General features: G+C 46.0%; 1 protein-coding gene across 7 annotated transcripts in view; it reads left to right on the forward strand.

The window, feature by feature from the left end:
- Positions 1-13,994, forward strand: part of sema6dl (sema domain, transmembrane domain (TM), and cytoplasmic domain, (semaphorin) 6D, like) — a 270,119-nt gene that overhangs the window by 244,612 nt on the left and 11,513 nt on the right. For 4 of the 7 annotated variants that reach the window (XM_055661130.1, XM_055661131.1, XM_055661132.1 and 1 more), the window contains 8 exons: positions 862-993; positions 1,991-2,146; positions 2,672-2,845; positions 4,336-4,476; positions 6,767-6,844; positions 7,847-7,905; positions 8,297-8,347; positions 13,366-13,494. In XM_055661130.1, coding sequence (XP_055517105.1) covers positions 862-993; positions 1,991-2,146; positions 2,672-2,845; positions 4,336-4,476; positions 6,767-6,844; positions 7,847-7,905; positions 8,297-8,347; positions 13,366-13,494 — 920 coding nt within the window. The remainder of the gene's footprint in view (positions 1-861; positions 994-1,990; positions 2,147-2,671; positions 2,846-4,335; positions 4,477-6,766; positions 6,845-7,846; positions 7,906-8,296; positions 8,348-13,365; positions 13,495-13,994) is intronic. The other 3 variants (XM_055661128.1, XM_055661127.1, XM_055661129.1) reach the window with 3 other exon arrangements.

Below are 13,994 nucleotides of genomic sequence, written 5' to 3' on the forward strand. Positions count from 1 at the left end.
AGGGAGAGATTCAAAAGTTTCCCCCCCCCCTCCCACACACACACCCCAACATAAAATAAAAAAAACTACATAAAAACACAGACAAAAAATAATAAAAACGCGGACAGGCTGCAGAGGCCGCTGCTGACCAGAGTCGCGCCGCCTACCGTGATCCTTACTACGGGTGCTGTCTGTGCAGAGTTTGTACGTTCTCCCTGTGACCGCGTGGGTTTTTTTCCGGGTGCACCGGTTTCCTTCCACACTTCAAAGACGTACAGGTTTGTGGGCTAATTGGCTTCGGTAAAATTGTAAATGGTCCACTAGCGCATAGGATAGTGTCAGTGGGCGGGGATTGCTGGTCGGCACGGACTCGGTGGACTGAAGGGCCTGGTTCCAAACTGTATGTCCAAACAAAACTGAGGGGTTTTGTTCACTGTTCACCCTGGGTCCTGTGGCATTTGAAGTCCATTAGGTACATCTTTGCGGAGACAACATTTTGGGCTGGGACCCTTCTTCGGACTGATGGAGTAACGGGGAGAAAGAGTGCTGGGGATGGGGCAATGCATGGCAAGTGATGGGTGGATGTTGCTTGGCCTGCTGAGTTCCTCCGGCACTTAGTGTTTTACATAAACCCCACGTTGCCAGTTTAATTAAAATGGTGAAAATGCCATCTTGTGTGCCGGGAAATGTTTGACTACCCAAACTCTTGGTTGTCTCCATTAAATCAGAAGTGTTAGGGATGAGGCATGGGCTTCAGCTCATTAAAGTTTGACCTTATTGTTCAATGCAAAGTGGGTTTTTTCAGTGTTCCACTGCTCTTTATTCATCTGCATTCAGATGGAGGAAATGATTTTTATGGCAATATTCTTTCACTCCCTTTAGTATCCCTGGCTCAGCGGTGTGTGCCTTTAATATGGATGACATCGAAAAATCATTCAAGGGCAGGTTTAAGGAGCAAAAGACCCCTGACTCTGTGTGGACTGCAGTTCCAGAAGACAGGATACCAAAGCCAAGGTACTGTCCCCGTGCGAGCAGTGTTAAAGCTATTTCCCCGATGTGTAACTATTTCAAGGTGCTCTTAAAGGTACAGGAGCTTTAAAGCACCCACCACCAGACTTGGCAACAGCTTCTTTCCCTGTGTTATCGGGCATCTGAATGGTGCTGCCACAGCTAGGATACTGTTCGATTCACATCTACCCCATTGCAGACATTGGACGTTGTCTTCTGTACTTCATAGTGGCGCAGTGGTAGAATTGCTGCCTTACAGCTCCAGCGAGCTGGGTTGTTCCTGACTCCGGGTGCTGCCCGTACGGAGTTTGTACATTCTCCCGGTGACAACGTGGGATTTCCCCCAGCGCCACCGGGACTTTCCTCCCACATTTCCAAAGACGTACAGGTTTGCAGGTTAATTGGCATCGGTAAAAATTGTAAATTGTCCCTGGAGTGTAGGATACAGTCCAGGGACAATTTTTCACACAGAGAGTGGTGAATCTCTGGAACTCTCTGCCACAGAGGGTAGTTGAGGCCAGTTCATTGGCTATATTTAAGAGGGAGTTAGATGTGGCCCTTGTGGCTAAGGGGATCAGGGGGTACGGAGAGAAGGCAGGTACGGGATACTGAGTTGGATGATCAGCCATGATCATATTGAATGGCGGTGCAGGCTCGAAGGGCCGAATGGCCTACTCTTGCACCTAATTTCTATGTTTCTATGTTTCTATGATAGTGCTAGTCTAAGGGGCAGCGCTGACTCTTTGGGCCGAAGGGCCTGTTTCCGCACTATGCCTGTAAACTAAACGGATGTGTTACAATGCTGAGAACTACATACTGCACTCGGTATCTTCCCTTTTTATCTTTCTATTGTATTTGAGTTTGGTTTGATTGTAATTTTTGTATGGTGTTATCTGATGTGTTTGAATAGCAGGCAAAAACAATTGTTTTCACTGTATTCCAGTACATGTGAGAATAATAAACACAAGCCTAAATTTAGTGTTGTGACGATGTTCTTTTACAGGCCTGGTTGCTGTGCGGGACATTCACCGGCAGAATCTTACAAAACCTCCATCGATTTCCCCGATGAAACGCTCTCCTTCATCAAATCCCACCCCCTGATGGACTCTGCCGTCCCCTCACTCATCGAGGAGCCCTGGTTCACCAAGACACGTGTCAGGTAGGAACATGGGAGACCAAGATGCTGGGTGGCACATCGGTAGAGTTCTTGCCTTACAGCGTTTGCAGCGCCGGAGAACTTGGTTCGATCCCGACTACGGGTGCTGTCTGTACGGAGTTTGTACGTTCTCCCCGTGACCCGCGTGGGTTTTCTCCGAGATCTTCGGTTTCCTCCCACACTCCAAAGACGTACAGGTTTGTAGGTTAATTGGCTTGGTGTAACTGTAAAATTGTCCCTAGTGTGTGTAGGGTAGTGTTAATATGTGGGGATCTCTGGCCAGCACGGACTCGGTGGGCCGAAGGGCCTGTTTCCGCACTGTATCTCCAAACAAAACTAAACTAAAGTAAGATAGACACAAAATGCTGGAGTAACTCAGGGGGGAAGGCAGCATCACTGGATAGAAGGAATGGGTGACGTTTCGGGTCGAGACCCTTCTTCAGACTGAAGTAATAAGCGCAGGTGTGAACTTCCCACCTGAGATGTTACCTGCTGCTGCTGCTCACACTGACCTTTCTACCTGTGCAGGTACCGGCTGACTGCCGTCGCCATCGACAACACCGCCGGCCCGCATCAGAACTACACCATCATCTTCATTGGTTCGGAAGCGGGCATCCTCCTCAAGGTGCTGACCAAAACCAGTACCAGCTCCCTCAACGACAGCTTGCTCCTGGAGGAAATGGATGTCTTTAACCCATTAAAGTAGGTAAACGTTTCCTAACTCCATTCAGTCATAGAGTCTTACAGCGTGGAACCTGGCCCCACACCGGCCAACACGTCCCATCCACACTAGTCCCACCTGCCTTCATCTGGCCCATATTCCTCTAAACTTCTGACCTTCTGCAGAACTTCTGTAGAATTAATCCAAGGAATTCGGAGAGATGTGGGAAAACTAATTGGTTTTATTTAAATTCCACGGATTTTATAGTGATTATTTATTCCAAACGCTCTTGCCCATAATGTCTAAGTTATCATGCCATTGGCAAGTCAAAAAATGCATCCAAGAGAGAGCTAGATAGGGCTCTTAAAAATAGCGGAGTCAGGGGATATGGAGAGAAGGCAGGAACGGGGTACTGATTGGGGATGATCAGCCATGATCACACAGAATGGTGTTGCTGGCTCGAAGGGCCGAATGGCCTACTCCTGCACCTATTGTCTATTGTCTATTGTCTATCCAGTATGAAAACTGGACTGACTTCCAACATCACTACAGTAGTGCTTGATCTGTATTAAGTCTGTGGCTATTATGTCTGCCTGTGGTTTGCCTTCACCCAGTGTGGTTACCTGTACCCCAAGCTGCAATGCTGAAGGACTTCTATGTCACTTTGTTGTTCTAGGCCTTCAGTTAGATGATTGAGGCAACTTAATACGTTGCTGTATATGAATATTCTAACTGAGGATGCCTCCAAAATGGCATTGGATCTTCAGTCTGTTTCTTCTTTAATTCAAACAAAATATTTTTGTTGGGCACAAACTACTGGAGTAACTCAGCGGGACAGGCGGCATCTCTGGAGAGAAGGAATGGGTGACGTTTCGGGTTGAGACCTTTCTTCAAGGACACTTTGGACAGCATCAGTCTGAAGAAGGATCTCGATCCGAAACGTCACCCATTCCTTCTCTCCAGAGATGCCGCCTGTCCCGCTGAGTTACTCCAGCATTTTGTGCCTATCTTCGATTTAAACCAGCATCTGCAGTTCTTTCCTACACATAACCTTTGTGAGGCACTGGGTGCTATCACATTAATGGGATAGGTTTGGAGGGATCTGGGCCAAACACAGGCGGGTGGGACTAGTATAGGTGAGGAATGTTGGTTGGTGTGGGCAGGTTGGGCTGAAGGGCCTGTTTTCACACTGTACGACTATGAATCTCTATGTATCTATAACTCAGTAGTAATGGTACTTTGCCTAATACATTAATCTTGTACTCTGCATTACTGTCTTAAGTTGCTAAAGAAACAGCAGTGCATCAGTAATAGAGGCAATGCTCGTAAGAAATATATACAGACTTTGCTCTGCGTGTAAATTTCCGCGATTATTCGGAATTGAGGGGATAATTTAAAGCAACCTTAACGCTTTGCTTACCAGATGTGGAATCTCATTCTTTCTGACAATGCAGAATAAAACGTTCTTATCCTAGAGCAATTGGATTACACTCAGCGTGCCTGACCAAGTCTTTGTTTGAACCCAAAACAGGTGTAGCTCTACGAATGAAGATGACAGGAAGGTGCTGGGGCTGCAGCTTGATAAAGATCACCATGCCTTGTTCGTGGCCTTCTCCAGCTGTGTTATTCGTGTTCCTCTCAGTCACTGCGAACATCACGGCACGTGCAAAAAGTTAGTGTTTCTCAACTTTATAACAGCGGTTCAACTGTCTACGATAACAGCATGCATTTTCAATTTCCTTTGATGGATCAGCAGTAGACCTACAAATGCCGGTTTAAATCGAAGATAGACACAAAACGCTGGAGTACTCAGCGGGACGGGCTGCATCGCTGGAGAGAAGGAGTAGGTGACGCTTCCGGGTCGAGACCCTTCTTCAGACACGAACAGTCTTGACCCAAAACGTCACCCATTCCTCCTCTCCAGAGATGCTGCCCGTCCTGCTGAGTTACTCCAGCTTTTTGTGTATAGCTACAAAGGTGTTATGCAGGTTTGCCAACGAGGCTTTTACGAACAAGAGAAGCCAGGTAGAATATGCAGCAAGATAGACACAGAGTGCTGGAGTAACTCAGCGGGTCAGGCAGCATCTCTGGAGAAAAAGGATGGGTGACGTTTCGAGTCTGAACCCATCTTCAGTCTGGGTCTCAGTCTGAGTGACTCCAGCACTCTGTGTCTATCTCCTGTATAAACATTCGGCAGAACATGCAGGAAAACAGGACTCAATGGGGAAAAGTTGCCTTTTTTCAGCATATGTTCCACTTGCGTCTTTCAGGAATTGATTTTTCTTTTAGTGCATATTTGAAAGTCATATAAATGCAAAACTGCGTCAGCTAATGGAACTAAAATATCAATATCGACTGTGAAGCTCTTGCTAGAATCGAGGGTGCACAGCCGATTAAATCTGTCCATTTAATACTTTTTCATCCGGAGATTTTCTGAGCAACTAGCAGCTGAGGGGTGACATACTGTCAATAGGTCACTCAGCATAATGGATTATGTAGCACCCAAGATCGTTAATGCTCTTCTCAAGACCTAAATGAACCACATAAAAAGAGTCAGAATTCAGGGGGGAAAAAAAATCACATGCTATATGAAAATGTAAGAAACTTAAATCACAACATAGTGAATTGTTAAGATCACTTGCAGATTTAACAGAATATTTTGGTGGTGGTGCACCATGTATGGAGAACAATTGGACATGTTAAACTCCAATATATTCACACTGTTCATTTCTATCAATGGCCCTCCTTTGGGAGAGGTCAGCATGAAAAATTAGACTGGGGCGGCTTGGTGGCTCAGTGGTAGAGTTGCTGCCTTACAGCGCCAGAGACCCGGGTTCAATCCTGACTGTCTGTACGGAGTTTGTACGTTCTCCCCGTGGGTTTTCTCCGGCTGCTCCAGTTTCCTTCCACACTCCAAAGACGCACGGGTTTGTAGGTTAATTGGCTTTGGTATAATTGTAAATTGTCCCCAGTGTGTGTAGGATAGTGTTAGTGTGCGGGATCGCAGGTCGGCGCGGACCTGGTGGGCCGAAGGGCCTGTTTCTGCACTGTATCTGTAACACTAAACTGAACATGAGGTGAATTGTTAAGACCACATCACTTGCAGAATTAACAGAATATCTGCCCCATATACAGAGAATTGGATGTGTTCAACTCCAATATGTTCACTGTTCATCTCTGTGACTGGCCCTCCTTATTGGGGGGGGGGGGGGGGGGGGGGGGAGGCCTCGGGGGTGCTCAAATGCCATCATGAAGGATGAAAAAAGTTAAGTAAAAGTTACCAAGTAGAAAGGAATTGCAGTTCAAATGAGAAAGTGGACTGGGGAGTTTAGAAGGATGAGGGAGACCTCATCGAAACTAACCAAATAGTGAAAGGCCTGGATAGAGTGAATGTGGAGAGGATGTTTCCACTCGTGGGAGAGTCTAGGACCAGAGGCCATAGCCTCAGCATAAAATGAGCACATCTGGGCACCATATCTGAGGAAGGATGTGCTGGCTCTGGAGGGGGTCCAGAGGAGGTTTACAAGAATGATTCCAGGAATGAGTGGGTTAGCGTATGATGAGCGTTTGACAGCACTGGGCCTCTACTCGCTGGAGTTTCGAAGGTTGAGGGGGGGACCCTCATTGAAACTTGCAGAATAATGAAAGGCATAGATCGAGTGGATGTGGAAAGGATGTTTCCACTGGTGGGAGAGTCTAGGTCCAGAGGTCACAGCCTCAGAATTAAAGGGCGCTCTTTTAGAAAGGTGAGGAGGAACTTCTTTAGTCAGAGGGTAGTTAATCTGTGGAATTTATTGCTGCACACAGCTAATTCTCTGATCCATCACTATGTGTGATTTTGTACCTGTTAGTGTCAGATCACTGAAATGCCCCCAAACCTACACCCACATCATTAATGTATTTATTGACAACTTAATTAGACCCACAAAGATGCTCATTACTGCTTTCTGTTTCACCGACAGAGCTTGCATCGGTTCAAGAGATCCCTACTGTGCGTGGCTGGATAATAAATCCTGTGGAGTTGTTAAGCCTGGCGTTCAGTAAGTATGTGTTTTCATTACCCGGGTTCGGTCCTGTCTGCGGGCACTGACTGTACGTTCTCCCTGAGACCACGTGGGTTTTCTTTAGTTTCCTCCAACACTCCAAAGACGTGCAGGTTTGTAGGTTAATTGGCTTCTGTAAAAATTCTAATATTGTCCCTAGTGTGTGTAGGATAGTGCCAATGTGCGGGGTGGGATGGGGTGGTCAGCACGGACTCAATGGGCCGAAGGGCCTATTTACGCACTGTATCTCCATACTAAAACTAAAGTAATTAACACTTGATTTCTTGGGAGTTAGGCAAGACTGCAGCTCAAAGTTGAATTTCTCCCTTCCATTTAGATTCATAAGGTGATACAGTGTGGAAACAGGCCCTTCGGCCCAACTCGCCCACACTGGTCAACAATGTCCCAGCTACACTAGTCTCACTTGCCTGCACTTGGTCCATATCCCTCCAAACCTGTCCGATCCATGTACCTGTCTAACCGTTCCTTAAACGATGGGATAGTCCCTGCCTCAACTACCTCCTCTGGCAGCTTGTTCCATACACCCACCACCCTTTGTGTGAAAAAGTTACCCATCGGATTCCTATTAAATCTTTTCCCCTTCACCTTAAACCTATGCCCTCTGGTCCTCGATTCCCTCTACTCTGGGCAAAAAAACTGGGCAATCTATTCCTCTCATGATTTTGTACACCTCTATAAGATCCACCCTCATCCTCCTGTGCTCCATGGAATAGAGACCCAGCCTACTTAACCTCTCCCTATAGCTCACACCCTCCAGTCCTAGCAACATCCTTGTAAATCTGTTCTGAACCCTGTCAGGCTTGACAATATCTTTCTTATAACGTGGTGCCCAGAACTGAACACAATATTCTAAATGCGGTCTCACCAACGTCTTACACAACTGCAACATGACCTCCCAGCTTCTATACTCACTGAGTGAATCTCAATGTCGATACTAAACGCAGTGTCTCAGAGATGTTGTTGCTTTTTGTCTCCCAGCACCGGGTTTGAACAAGATGTGGAATCTGGCAGGACAGCGCATCTCGGAGAATGTCACGGTAAGTCTAATGGTTTCTGACCAATCTCCACTGTTGATGTCCGGGGGAATGTAGGATGTGAGGCCACAAGGCGGAGGGTTTGTGAAGGCATTCTGTCGTCCCCAGCTCTGTTATTTTATGTGTGAACTAACAAGTCAACCAGATAACCTGTAGCCTTTCAAAAAGCCAAACTTCTCGTCGTCCCAGTGCCGTTTGCAGAGCTGAAATTACACTATTTTAGCCATTTTGAAATGGAGGCACATCAAGCTGACGTTCTGAAGTCTTATTTCTGTGGCCTCCACAGCTGGTTTTGATCAAACCATTCCAGTTGCTCAGTTCATTATCTTTTTTTTTAACTGATTTTTTTTTCCACCCCCCCAACCTTTACTAATCTTGCTTTTAATTCTTCTAGAGATCCCAGTCGCTACACCAGATTACAAACCATTTGGCGACCCGACAGCTGGTTAGTTTTGGGTTATATTTTTGCTTGTACCTTTCCTCCTCCTCCCTCTGCCTCAGCCAGCTCTTTCCCTCTCCCTTTCTGCTCACTTGGCAGATGGCCACGGGTGATTTGTTCTACATCTGCCAGCCACAAGCACTCCGCAGCAAACTAATCATTCTTTCCTTCTCAGTCACTCGCAGCTCCCAGCACGTTTCCCCGCCTCCGCTGACTAATCAGATTTCTTACCCAAGGGTTTCTTACCTTTTAACACAGTGCTGCTGTACAGCCTCGGATGCGTTTTGTAGCAGCTTGGATCTCTCTGCTTCCTGAGCATGTGAAGGCATCTCACCGGTTAACTTCTAATCTGCTTATCTCTTCTTCCGCAGAAACCCAGATCTGCGCTTCATTAATGAAACGTTAACACACTATTGCATTGTTTGATTTTGAGCTGTACGTTTGGGCTAATGGAACGGGATCCTGTGAATATGTTAGAATGCTTTATCAATGCTGAGATACAGATTGTACTTCGAGTGCACCAGGTTTATATGACTGACATATCCCCCCCGCCCCCAGTAACTCGGCTTGCTCTGAGCAACTCAAGAGGTCTGTGCTGCAGCGAATGTTTATTTATATGCATTCCACGCAGGCTTGTTGTTTAAAGAGGTTCAAAGTTCAGTCCTTTCCTAAAAAATTGAACTGGAGAACCGGGTTGAGAGGGAAAGATAGATCAGCCGCAATTGAATGCTGCGTAGTAGGCTCGAAGGGCCGAATGGCCTAATTCTGCCCCTTTGAATTCTGAACTTTGTAGTTGCCACACTGCTGGGTACTTGTGTTCCAAACTCAGTCCCTGCTCTCTCTAACCCACAGAGGCTGACTGTCTGTATCTGACAATGAACGAGTAGTCCAATGTAAGATGCTACCCATCCCAAATATGGCCTTAATTCACTGTGGATTGGATCAATAAGATGAGGGCTTGTTGAGAGCAAACTGAGAGCCAAAAAAAAAACTGATGGTGTGCAAGACTCTATGCAATTTCAGAAAGCAATTTGCTGCACAATGCTGCTGACACCAACTTTCCTGAATCAACCATTGAGATTGATATCAAGCTGGAAGCTGCTCCTTGGTATTCTGCAAAACACTGCAGATTTAAAAGGGACATATTGCAGAACATTCAATACATGATCTAATGCAAATTCCCTAATGCAGTGGGACTAATTTCTCGAGCCCTGTGAAGATGGCCATACCTTTGTCTTGCTCCCCAGTCCAAATGTTCTTGATGCAAATTGTTTTTCACCTGGAGGCTGCCGTTGGTAGATTTAACGTAACTGCCATTTTAGCCACGATTGTGAAACCTCATTTGACTAAGTTGCTGTTTTGTCTCTGTGAATCCTGTCACACGGAACCAGGCTTTGGCACATCTCCATCATGCTGACTCACTAAGCTAGTGTCATTTTCCCAGCGATTGGCCCATATCCCTTCCTATCCAAGTGTCTTCCATAGCACCTGCCTCACCTACTTCCTCTTTGAGCTACCACCATCTTCCACCACCCTCTGTGTGGAAAAAGTTGCCCCTCAGATTCATATTAAAACATCCCCCTCCCATCTTAAACCTATGTCGTCTTGTTTTAGATTCCCCTAGCCTGGGTAAAAGACTCCATGCATTCACACTATCTATTACACTTAAGATAGTATACACATCTATAGGGTCACCACTTAGCCTCCCGTGCTCCAAGAAATAAAGTTCTACCCCATCTCTCTGTAGCCCAGGCCCTCAGGTCTTGGCATCATCCTCGTAAATATTCTCTGCACTCTTTCCAGCTTAATGACCTTCTTCCTATGGTAGGGTGACAAAAACTGAACACTGTCGAGTCTCACCAAAGTCTTGCACAAAACTGTAACATAGTCCCAATTTCTATATTCAGTACCTATACTGATGAAGGCAAATGTACCAAAGACCTATTTGCCTGTGTCACCACTTTTAATGAACTATATATATTTATCAGTACTCCTAGATCACTCTGCCCTACAATGCTCCATAGGGCTCTGCAATTCACTGTGAAGGTCCTGCCCTGATTTGACTTCCCAAAATGCAAGGCCTCACATTTATCTGCATTGAACTCCAACTAATCAAGAATTTTGATAACCATCTTTGCTATCTATGATACCATCCACTTTAGTTTCATCTGCAAACTTACTCATCATGCCTTCTGCATTCTCATCCAAATGGTTGATTTAAACCACAAACAGCAATGGGCACCAACAGCACCAACCCCTACATCACTAGTCACGGGCCAAGAAATACCCTTCCTCCACCACCTTCCTTCCATGAAGCCAATTCTCTACCCAGTGGGCCAGCTCTGCCTGGATCCCATGTGATCTAGTCTTCCAGAGCAGCCTACTTTGTGGAACCTTTATCCAATGCCTTGCTGAAATCCATGTAGACAATGTCTATGACTTTGTCTTCATCAACCTTTTTGGTTGCTTCTTCAAAGAACCCAATCAGATCCGTAAAGGCATGATCTCCCATGTAAAAAAAACATGCTGACCATCCCTAATCCCCCAGTTTATCCAACAATGTACGATTATGTTACTCCCTCAGAATCCTCTCCAGTACATCACGTAGCACAGATGTTGAGCTCACCGGTCTTTCCTTGCCAGTGGCTTACACCAGGAGTGGTCTAAAGTTCACCCCAGGTCCGGGCACTATTCCAGACATCCATTGTAATTCTGTGGACCGTTCCCAAGTTGGCATCGTAACAAGAGCAGGCAAAGAATGATTTCTGTCAGAACATTAAAAAATCTTTATTATTTTAATGATTTCTAAATGGAGACACATCAAGTTAATGTTCCTAAGTACCATTTCTGTGGTGTCCACAGCTGGGTTTGATTAAGGCACTTCAGTTCAATATCAATCCCCGTCACCGTATCACTTTTCAGGATTTATTGTGTGAGAAGTGTGCCAGAACAAGGCGTGTACCTTGAAACCATCTCCACCCCCAACTCAGGCCGCTGGCTCTGGGGGCACTTTGAACTAGGGTGGACATGGAAGATGAGGTGTTGCCAGGGTGAATGGGGCAAAGTCAATGTTTGGCACTGCAGTCAATCACCAGATTCAGAGTTAGGAAAGGATGCCTTGGATTGTGCCTGGGACATTTTTGCTCATGTCCTGGCACGGATGCATTGGGAAAGCGTTTATGATGTGGTTTCTCCAAGCAAATCATTTGAATTAGTGTTGAGGCTCTCAAGACACTCAGCACAGGCCAAATTTGAATAGAACATAGAACATAGAATATGCACGTGTGTACTTAGAACAGTGCAGCAGATGAATGGGTCTATCGGCTCCCAATGTGTTTGTGCCACAATCGTATCTGCCTCCACCACTACCCCTGGCAATACGCCCCAGGCCCACACCACTGTATGCAACAAAAACTTACGCATCTCCACTAAACATTCCCCTCGCACCTCATAGCTGTGCCCTCTAGTGTTGGACATTTCCACTGTGGGGGAGAAAGGGTATGACTGTCTACCCCACGCGTTCCCAACCTTTTATCGTCCCGTTTACCCCTGGCAACTTTAATAGCACATAACAATGTTATTTCACTTATTTATGAACAACTAATGATGAGCAGATACCGACCGGTATACCAGAACCAAACACAATCAGTCAATGAGAAAATATATGTACAAATCCAGAATCAACAAATGTACCCCCTGGGTAAGCAAAACTTATCCCCTGGGGCTACATTTACCTCAGGTTGGGAACCCTTGGTCTACCCTATCTATGCCTCTAATAATTTTAATGCACTTCCATTAAGTCTCTCCTCAACCTCTGATGTTACAGAGAAAACAACCCAAGCCGAGCCAACCTAAACACTCTAATCCATGCAGTATTTTGGTAAACCATCTCTACATCCTCACCAAAGCCTCCTCATCTTTCCTATAATGGGGCAACCAGAACTGCACGCAATAGACCAGATGCAGCCTAATCATGGTGTTGTAGTCATATAATCACCAGTGCTGAAGCTCAAGGTTGGAGGTGTACATGGGTCAGAGCTCTGTTCGGCTTCTGGCCCTGTCTCACACCCAATACGGGCATGTCCTCCACAGTCGCTGTGGAGAGACTGAACCCATGATCTCCTCCAGTCTCTGCAGCAGGAAGCAGCCTGGCAATGAGTTGTTCCACCAGTAGGTTACAGGCAACGTCTCCAAATCCAAATTAGTGGTTGAGTAGTCATGTTCGAGTCAAACATTCAGGGATTGGTGTTGGGCCCCTTGTTGGCGGTGATGTATAATCTATGGGATTCTTTGCCACAGAAGGCTGTGGAGGACAAGTCAGTGGATATTTTTAAGGCAGAGGTAGATAGATTCTTGATTAGTACGGATGTCAGGGGTTATGGGGAGAAGGCAGGAGAATGGGGTTAGGATGGATAGATCAGCCATGATTGAATGGCAGAGTAGAATGGCCTAATTCTGCTCCTGTTACTTATGACCTTATGAGTACAACGTGCATGAACACAAGCAGTAATAGTAGCATTGAGTCTGCAGATGATATGGGTTTGTGATGTTGTGGATAGTGGGGAAGGTTGCCTTGAGGCTATTGCAGGATACAGAACTGATGGAAAATTGGGTGTAGAGTTGGCAGGTGGAATTTAATCCCGAGCAGTTCAAGGTGATGCATTTTGGGCAGTCAAACGGGATGTACAGTGGATGCTGGGGCATTAGGAATGTTGATGGACATTTGGCTGAAGGGACTATTTGGTAACTTTGACATTTACAATAACTCTGCTGTACTTTGACATTAACAAAGCCAATTTATAATTTCACCTCCCACTCCATTACAGAGCCACACAGCACAGAAATGGGCTTTACGGCCCATCTTGCCAAAACCGACCAAGATGTCCCATCTACACCGGTCCCACCTGCCCACGTTTGGCCCATATCCCTCTAGACCTGTCCTATCCCTGTGCCTGTCCAAATGTCTTATAAATGTTGTTTCGGTGCCGAATAATTGTTGAAATTATGTAAATCTGTCACCACAGAAACGGATGTCCCAGCAGCCTCTGCTTCCACTGCTCCAACTGACCCGATAGTATCTCCAAATGTGATTGCAGTGCAAGATGATGAGGAGACTTTTGATTATTTTGAAACATTATCCGCTGTCCCCAATGGTAAGGCCTTTGAAGGGAAGCTTCCTTCCACTGAAAGGAAACCTGCTTTACTTTTTAAAAAAGCTGCTCTATATTTACATTCAGTCAATTAACATGATCAGGGCCATGGGTTCATTTGAGAAAAAAAAAAACAGGACTATCTATAAAATGAAGTAGCCCACTGGTCAGGACAGGAGTGGAGTGGAACACTGCGCTCCTTAATATTCCGAGTCTGCATTGTGTGAAGTGGATGCTGGTTCCTCCAACTCTTGTTTCAGCTATCAAATGACAAAGCCTTTGTAGCCAAAGCTGGGAGGAGATCAGTTCCAGTGCTGAACTGCATAGCTGCGAGCGAGCTCTCTCTCACACACACACAGACAGCCTCGCTTTGTGATCCGGTCAAGCCATTGTAAAGTGCGTGAGGTTTGAAGTGTGAAGGAGGGTCTCGACCCGAAACGTCACCCATTCCTTCTCTCCAGAGATGCTGCCTGTCCTGCTGAGTTAATCCAGCGTCTATCTTC

The sequence above is a fragment of the Leucoraja erinacea genome, chromosome 33, assembly GCF_028641065.1.
Source record: "Leucoraja erinacea ecotype New England chromosome 33, Leri_hhj_1, whole genome shotgun sequence".
NCBI lineage: Eukaryota > Metazoa > Chordata > Chondrichthyes > Rajiformes > Rajidae > Leucoraja > Leucoraja erinaceus.